Raw genomic sequence first — 9,375 nt, forward strand, 5'->3', positions numbered from 1 at the left:
TAGTTCCGGCTTAAGGATAAACCAGCAAGGCAATTGCCTAAAGCCCCTTATAATTATTAGGAAAGTTTTAACTAATTATTTATAGGTCTCAAGATATTGAAATTAATCATATTATTTAGTTTTGTTTTCACTAGGGAAATCTGGGATTAAGATCATTCAAGAGAGCACACTACGTCTAAATGTTAAGATCTCTAAACATTTCCCTTGAACAAAAAGTTTTGCAGCCGAAAGTGGCCTTCTTTCTACATGATAAAAAGCTCGGCGGTGAAGCCCGGAAAATAAATAAAGCTTAGAGAGGGAAAAAAAAAGAAGTTAGAGAACCAGATGAAGAAAAGGACGAATTAAAGAGCAAAAATACAATTTTCAGTAACTCTGAATTTTTTCATTTCTAAAAATAAGTTTCTGTTTTGCTAAACAAAGTTTTAACGCACAAAAAACTTTTTAGCTTACATAAGCATCTGATCTGTTGTAATATAAAAGTTTTTTCTCATAATTTCTCATGTTTATTCTTTTTTTTTTAATTGATTAGTTAACTTCCTAGACGTTCTTGCAACTTATTACTTTTCTAACATTTCTTAATTCTAGTTGAATGAGACTTCAGAAAAAAAAAAATAGAAAGATCTTTAAATACTTATTGAATCGCACAATATAGATCTCTCAAGTGTTTATGAGTCAATAAAAAAGATGCAAATGAAAGTAATAATTGATTGGTGGTTGCATGTATAGCCTCAAAATTCTTTGTGCCAGTGGCCGGATAATGGTGTCATGCTTATCTGCTTAAGACATTTTCAAGGAAAATGGTAAGAAAACAATATATATATATATATTCATACACAATTCACTCAGTATTCACGACTATACTTTTTTACTTGCCCCGCTGATCAACACTAGATTAATCAACTTCAAATTGTCTTCTTATGCATATAAAAAGAAGAAATTATTTTATTAAGAAATGCCACATAATTCCAAGTTTCCCACATCGAACTCCCCACATAAGCACCTACGACTAGGTTATTTCTCTTACTTGAGTTTCTTCTTCATTTGAGCCATTAGTATGGAAATCTCTTGTTCTCAATTGCTCTTGAGAAACCCTAAAACAAGAGTTTCTAGACAATCAGATGCCTCGGAGTTCGGCGCCAGGCCATGGGGGAGATATGCTGCTGGGATTCGGAACTCATACACTAAAAAGCAGATACTGGCTAGGCACATTTGACACTGCCGAGGAAGCTACTTTTGCTTATGATCTTTCTTCCATCTCTTCCAGCAGGATTGAGAATGCTTGCACCAACTTTTCTTACCCTATTCATTCCCAGCTAATTCTGTCTCCTTCACAACCCCGATTTTCGCCCGCCGTCACTAAAGCCGGAAGGTTGTTATGATGATCATCACCTATCTTTATAACACGGAATGTCATGAATCGGAATAATCGTGAGGATGACGAGTCCCTGGTCATTGCTTCCATCTTAAAGAGTTTTTGTGAGGAGTCAGCTGATGGTTCCTTCTAGTCTATGGTCTGTGTAGAAGCTAATTAATCAAAATCCACAATTTTCTCCCTAAAATTAGGTGGTGACCAAATGAAATGACAAGAATATAGTTCTTTTGTTTTATTTTTTTTCGGCTAATCTTTTCTTATTATGTGAATTCGTGGATTTTTAAATGGTGCAACACATTTCCTGTCTCACACATATTATTTCTTGTCTAAATAATATTAAGACTTCATACTTCATAATTACTGAGTTTTTAAAAAGTTCTCTTTTCTCTATGAAATTCTGAAGTTTCTTTCTTTATATCATAATAGCTCTCTTCCTGACTAATATGTTCTGTGATTGCCTCTAATGGAGGACTCTGTACAACAGAAAGTTTAAGCCTAAAATTCTTGCTACGATCTCTATAACTATGAGTGATTAAGTATCTGTGACACTAAAGGCCAAAGACATAGAGGATGCAGTGGCTATATAGTGTATAAGTTCTTGATATTTATAATTTTTGGAGCTCTTGACCAGTGATGGCCATATAAAAAAAAATAATAATTTAAAGTTCTCTTAGCTAGCATGCATGGATATTCTTGCATTTATAATCTAACCATTAGCCTTGGAAAAAAAAAAAAAAAAAAAAAAAAAAAACATCGTAATATACTCGGTGGATATATAACTGGATATATCTAATGTTCTTTACCAACAAACCAGAACACATTTTTTTACGTTTGCCCTCAAGGATTTATTCGAGAAAAAAAATATCTACCCTCGTTTTTGCGATATAGTTAAGCATTATTGGACATTAAGGAATCGAAAAGGAATTAGTAGAAGCCTTATTCTACCATCTGCCACCGTTTTTTTTTTTTTTTTTTGATGGAACGATATCATTACTACAAATAAACTGACCAAAAATAAAATTGCTATTAGAAAAAGAGGTTATCAAACCAGCAAAATGGCCATGAAGAAAGCAAAAGATAATCGTAAAGCTTAAATAATAACAAAGAAAATAACATATTTAGGAAGCGGTTTTGGTCACTAACTAGGACCCAAGCTCCTTAAATCATACATAGCCTTTATAATTATATATATATTATTGAAGCATGCATAAGTTTTTTCTACGTGAAAACGAAAAAGATTTCATAATTTCTAGTGTAACGACTAAACAACCGGCGGCGATTCGGGAGATTCAGCCGGATTTGGACCAGTTGGAACTCTGCGTTTCAGTTGCCACGATGTCGACGACCAAGCATTTGAGACCGAAACCGGAGTTGCACCTCCTACTCGCGGCGGCGATTCGGGAGATGCAGCCGGATTTGGACCAGTTGGCACTTTGCGTTTTAGCTCCCAGGATGTCGACCAAGCATTCGACATCGAAACCGGAGTAGCACCTCCTACTCGAGGCGGCGATTCGGGAGATTCAGCCGGATTTGGACCAGTTGGCACTTTGCGTTTCAGCTCCCAGGATGTCGACCAAGCATTTGACACCGAAACCGGAGTTGCTCCTCCTACTCGTGGCGGCGATTCGGGAGATTCGGCCGGATTTGGACCGCTTGGGACTTTGCGTTTCAGCTCCCACGATGTCGACCAAGAATTCGACACAGAAACCGGAGTTGCTCCTCCTACTAACCTTCTTATCTCACGGCTGGCACTTGCAAAAGACACCATCAGAAAAAGAGTGAAAATAGCAGTCAAAAGAATTTTGAAGAACCCCATATTTTTACTTCCAACTTTTGATCAGACACTACTATATATGATTCTAAATTTCTAATATGTGTATGTAAGTTTGTGGAAGGGGGTATATATAGGGTGAGAGTTGAGAGTAATAATGGTAAAATATTAATTTTCCTATAATTTATGAGATAGAGAGAAATCCTTTTTGTTGATCTAATGATTCCGTATCTAATGATTCCGTAGAATCTTTGCAGTTATAATAGTAGCAATAACCTCCATTTTTTTTTCCTAATTCCGGCATTGTGCTGAACCCCGGAATAGGCATTCGTATCTGGGCTGCTGCCGGAAAATATTTCGGAGGTTATAGAATTCAATACTATAATTAATATGGAGATCATCATATTAATGTTTTGAACTTGGATGCTTTTTCAGGGGAAAAAAGAAACGATTTGCAAGATTTGATGGATTTCCGCTATAAGAACTGCAGAATTAGAGGAGATATGAATTAGAGACTTCAATTAAAAAAATGGAATTATAAAAGAAAAGCTTTCATTCTAGCCAAGAAATTGTGATAACGTAAATCATTAATTATTATTCACCGGTAATAATTAACGAAATTCTCCATAAAATTGCACTAAAAACATTATGATTTACTGGGAATATCATTAATAGTGAAATCCAAAAATCCTTAATTGCATTCTTCAAAAAAAAAAAAAAAAACTTTAATTGCAATTTCTGAGTCATAACAGTACTATCTCCATATAAGTAGTAATATTGCTGAGTTCCATGCAATCACTACATAAAAATTAAACTTTTAGTCACAAAATATATAGATATATATATATATATATATATATTGACATTTTTATGTGGCTAACATCATTTTTAGTGACAACCTTGTGATGATCTATATGCTTTTTTTTTTGTTTTTTTTTTTTTTTGTTGCTAAGGAGTGATCTATATGCGTTTATTCACAAACTTTTTGTATGACAAAGCTTTAGTCACAAACTTTTTTTAGTGATTTATATTCACCGGGACTTTTTTGTGTGACAAACTTTTTTCCATGAGTGAAAATCCCATTGCTAAATATTTTAGTGATGCCAAAAATTCGTGACAGAATGCATAAATGACATTTAGTCACGTAAAAATGTTGTGACTACAGTATCACAAGAAAATGTTGTGACTAGAAATTAAATTTTTTGTGGTAAATCTCTAATATTGTTCCGGCATCATCTACACTCTTAACTGAATCGAGACCTCTGGTTTCTATAAAACTTGGAAACTGCAACTGACTGAAGGTAGAGGAAGCACCAAGCTGCCATCAACCGCAAAAGAGTGAGCTTGATCTGCTTGACTAAAACTCTCTATGGGATGTTTTTTTTCATCTATCCATCTCTGGTTCTGAATCATGGTTCATGGTTCTTTACAGTGTTTTTCTCTCACAAAAAATTTAAATTTCAAAAATCAAAATCATAAATCATGAGTCTGAATCCATGAATCAAACGTTACCTATATGTTCGCCCGAGAGAAGTTTCACACAATCACTAATCTTGTTGAGATCTTTAGTGCAACTCCTTCCACTCCTAAAATAATACTAAAATAAACAAAACCTCTAGGAAGATGTAAAAACCACATGTGTTGGCATCTCTACGTCAAAGTTTTTCCGTCTTTTTTTTTTTTTAAGAGCAGAGCCCCTAGAGTTACCACGTAATATGTGCACGTTGGGCTATTAATATACAAGAATAATTTCACTCAGTGACGGAGTCAGGAATGTTTGTCAGTGGAGGCTAATAATTAAAGAATAATAAGAATAAGATTATAATATTGCATTTTTAATATTTAGTGGGAGCTATATGTATGTTGATATTGCAAAATACATATATACATATATCATTTTTAAGGAAGAAATAAATTGAGTGGGGGTTTAAGCCGTTACTGAACCCCGCCTCCGTTTATGATTTCACTTGTACTGTTGAATTTTAAGATCATTTCCGCTTTAATTCTTTCTAGGGCTGACAATTTTATCTGTTGGTCGTGTTATTTTGATTACAATAATATAAAAAGTGCGTCTATTGACATCCATATTTTTACTTTTTACACGCCTCTTTTTTATATTACTAAAATATCCGTTAATAAAATTAATATTATTTTCAAAAAATACTCATTATACACCACATCTCTAAAAAAAAATATTACATTCTAATATTTATTATGCCTTTTTCTTTCAAAAGAATAGAGATGGATATACGTAAAAATAAAAAATAAAAAAAAACCTCTCCACAGTTAAATTTTTCTTTAGAAATTCTTGTTCTTCCCGTTCAGAATATTATAAAGTCTGCATATATAATTTCAACGCATGTGTTTCTCTCTCTCTCTCTCTCTCTCTCTCTCTCTCTCTCTCTCTCTCTCTCTCTCTACATCTCTCTCTCTTTTCTGAGGAACCTATCTGTTGCTTTTGTGTATTATCAATGTCCGGAATACATATGCCATCTGTTGCTTTTGGTTTAAAGATCAATATGCCTATGTTCCAATACCATCTGTTTTGATCGCCGTATTTTTTTTTATTTTTTTTTGCTGGGTTTCTTCTTTCGAGGAATCCTCTTCCTTTTGCCCATTGTATTTTCTAAAATTTAGTGTACCCTACTTCAATTTCATATATAGTAGAACGATAATAAAATAAAATAATAAACCACACTTCGATTTCATGTATATGAAAAAGTAAGAGAAAGAAAAGGATAAATTTAATTGGTGGGCGGATGAACAAAAAAATACAATTTTAGTTGTAGAGACTTTTTTAAAAAATTTTAAAGGGTAAAACAAGTAGAATGTGGGTGTTTTAAAAATGTGCGTAAAAAGTATAATTGAGGACGATTTAGTTTAAGGACTTTTTCAAAATTTTAAGAGGGGTGTAACAAGTATAATGGGGAGTAGTTTAAGAATATGTGTGTGAAAGATTAAAACATCATGTTCTCTTTGACACGTACACTCTATTAACATGATATATTATTATTTTAAATAAAAAATGAGATAGTAGGGTTCACGTGTCAAACAGTGAATGCATAGAGTGAAAAAGAGTGATACTAACATTTCTCGTTTTCCTTTAGTATACATTTAAGAAAAATATCATGGATAAATGCGAAAAGCAGTACTTACGAATAAAATAGTAGTTGAGAGTGCAACTAAAAGAAAATTTTTTTTCAAAAGGGGACTTGTTTGAGAATAATTAATTAGGGAGTATAATGAAAAAATAGTAGTTGAGATTACTGCATTAATTTTTCTTTAATAGGAACACATTTGAAAAAAATTTCAACATGGATGAATTAGAAAAACAATATTTATGAGTAAAATATTAGTTGAGAGTCTCCCTGAAAAAAGAAAATTATAGCATAATAGGGAACAAATTAGAAGAAAAATATATTTAATGATTCAAATCTCAAAACAAAAGAAATAAGATTTCAAGAGAAAAAGAAAGCAAAGCATAAAGCTCTAAATTGACAAGAAATGAAAAAAGCCAAAAACGTTAAAAAGGAAAAAAAAAAAAAATTAAACGACAAAAGCAAGGAAAAAAGGGGAAAAAATGGGAACGGAACTCACCTGAAGAAAGCAATGGGATCCTTTTGAGGCATTTATATATTGTAATAATTTCAATTGACATAATAAATAACAATAATGTTGTTGTTATGCTCATATTTATATAATTTATTTTTAAAAAAATAATAATAAATTTTCACTATATCTGAAAAAAGGTTATATGTCCAAAATTAAAAAAAAGAACAATACGTAGAGAGATAAAAGAAATAATAACATTAAAATGACAAATTAAAAGAAAATTTTGTTGTGAAAAGAAAAATAAAGTGGTTAAAATTTGATAATTTTATGAAAATAGTTAGGAACACTTTTAGCTCCCGATTATTTCACCGATTCCAATTGAAAATTTAAATTGAAGAACTGAATGAGATAAAATTAAAGAGTTTAAAATTTATTTTATTAAAATTAAACTGTCACCTACTAAATAATTTAAAAATTATGTGTTAATTACTCTTTAAAAGGACGTGTGGAGTGTAAAAAAAAAAAAAAAAAAAAAATTGGAAAAAGACCAACTTTTTAAAAAAAAAAAAAAATTTTTTTAAAAAAAAAAAAAAAAAAAAAAAATTGTGAATAGAGCTACCATTTATAAAATAAAAAAAACTTATATTTAAAAAAAAAAAAAAAACCTCAAAAACGAAACAGGTCTTGTGTTTTCAGAAAAAAAAAAAAAAAAAAAAAGGTCTTGACCCTTACTTGCAGACCCAAAACTAAACCCAATTCCAAACCCCTGATATATTCAGCCAAAAAAAAAAAAAAAACCAACAAAAACCCCTAAAAACCCACGGCCCCGTCCGTTGCACCGCCGTGACCCCGCCGCACCGCAGAGCCGACCCCATCGATCCACCTCCCACACGTGCTCTCTCGCAAACCCATTTCATGATCCCCCCACGCCTGCTCACCCGGCCGTCGGCTTTCTCGCGAACCCAGCCAATCCACTTCCCAATCGCGCTGGACCGCCAGCCTTCTCCTTACGAACCCACCAATCTTCTTCACCAACAATGGCGAAGCATAACGAAGGTCCGTCTCAAATGGGTGAAGAATCGAAGCCTCGACCACATCATCGACAAAGACACCGACCTCAAAGCCGCCTCTCTTCTCAAAGACGCGATCAAGCGTTCTCCAACAGGTTTCCTCACCGCAAAATCCGTCGCCGATTGGCAGAAACTCCTCGGCCTCACCGTCCCCGTTCTCCGCTTCATGCGTCGATACCCGACCATCTTCCACGAATTCCCTCACGCAAGGTACACCAATTTGCCCTGCTTTAGATTAACGGACACCGCCCTTTTGTTAGACTCGCAAGAACAGGCCGTACACGAAGAGCGAGAGAGTGAGACTGTTGAGAGGCTTTGTAGATTGCTTATGATGATGAAAACCAGGACTTTACCGTTGAAATCGTTGTATCCGATCAAATGGGATCTGGGTTTGCCGGATAACTTTGATAAAGTGCTGGTTCTGAAGTACCCGGATTGTTTTCGATTCGTTAAGGCCTCGAACGGGCTTAGTTGCTTGAGGCTCGAGCAATGGCGCGAGGAATTCGCCGTGTCGGTGTTGGAGAGGAGCAATGAGGGTGATGAAGTTGGGAATGAGTATAGGCAGTTTAAAAAGGGGGAGACGGGTTTGGCGTTCCCGATGAATTTTCCGCGGGGATATGGAGCTCAGAAGAAGGTTAGAGCTTGGATGGAGGACTTTCAGAAGTTGCCTTATGTTTCTCCTTATGAGGATTCTAGGCACATTGATCCGAATAGTGATTTGATGGAGAAAAGGGTGGTTGGGGTTTTGCATGAGATTTTGAGCTTGGCACTTCACAAGAAGACCAAGAGGAACTACTTAAGAAGCATGAGAGAGGAGTTGAATCTTCCACATAAGTTTACGCGGATCTTCACGAGGTATCCCGGGATTTTCTACCTCTCGTTGAAGTGTAAGACGACGACGGTTGCTCTCAGGGAAGGGTACCATAGAGGGAAACTCGTGAACCCGCATCCCTTGACGCGGCTTAGAGAAAAGTTTTATCATGTCATGAGAACTGGGCTTATTTTCAGGGGTAAAGGTGAAAACTTGTTGCCGAAAGAAGACATTCTTGATGGTGGGGAGAGTGAGGACCAGGAAGGAGATTCTGAAGAGGAAGAGGAAGTTGAAATGGATGATGAATTCTCCAAGGAAATTTCGGAGTTGGAAGACTCTGAAGAAGATTAGAATTCTGTTTGAAGACTAAGAACATTATATGCATTGTAAGTTTGAAAAACAGAGAAATCATCAACCTTCCCAGCTAAGTAAGTCCAATGACTTGTTATTGTAGATTGTTCTCTTAGTTAAATATGAGAGTACACATTGAGAAACTCATTTATTTATCAGAATTGAAGACCACAGATGAATTTTTGTTACAATTCTTACAAGCATGGTGCTGGTTTGTGCTCATTTGTTTATCTTGCAGTTGGTTCGGTTTAAGGACTCCTCTGTATTATATGATGACTGTTGATGAGTATCACAAGATCCATAGGCTAATTTTCAGAAGGTTAACAAAATAATGACAATTCTAAATCTGTTTGTTCTTTCTTTGTTCCCGTTTCTTTGCGGCTTAGCTTAGAGAAAAGGTTACTTCTAGTTCCTTTCGGGTAGCGCGAGTGTAAAGTTAACTCAAGCA

The 9,375-nt window shown here is 34.6% G+C and overlaps 1 protein-coding gene across 1 annotated transcript; it reads left to right on the forward strand.

Annotated features, from left to right (window-relative positions):
• The first annotated feature begins 7,423 nt into the window (after positions 1 to 7,423).
• LOC21390276 (protein WHAT'S THIS FACTOR 1) lies at positions 7,424 to 9,119 on the forward strand. The gene has a single exon (XM_010096687.2). The coding sequence runs from the start codon at positions 7,611 to 7,613 to the stop codon at positions 8,925 to 8,927; it is 1,317 nt and encodes a 438-aa protein (XP_010094989.1). The 5' UTR covers positions 7,424 to 7,610; the 3' UTR covers positions 8,928 to 9,119.
• Positions 9,120 to 9,375: the final 256 nt, after the last annotated feature.

This window comes from Morus notabilis, unplaced genomic scaffold (genome assembly GCF_000414095.1).
Source record: "Morus notabilis unplaced genomic scaffold, ASM41409v2 Scaffold411, whole genome shotgun sequence".
Classification (NCBI taxonomy): Eukaryota; Viridiplantae; Streptophyta; class Magnoliopsida; order Rosales; family Moraceae; genus Morus; species Morus notabilis.

Coding starts and splice junctions, on each gene's coding strand:
- LOC21390276 (XM_010096687.2), top strand. CDS start 7,611: ATGATCCCCCCACGCCTGCTCACCCGGCCGTCGGCTTTCTCGCGAACC.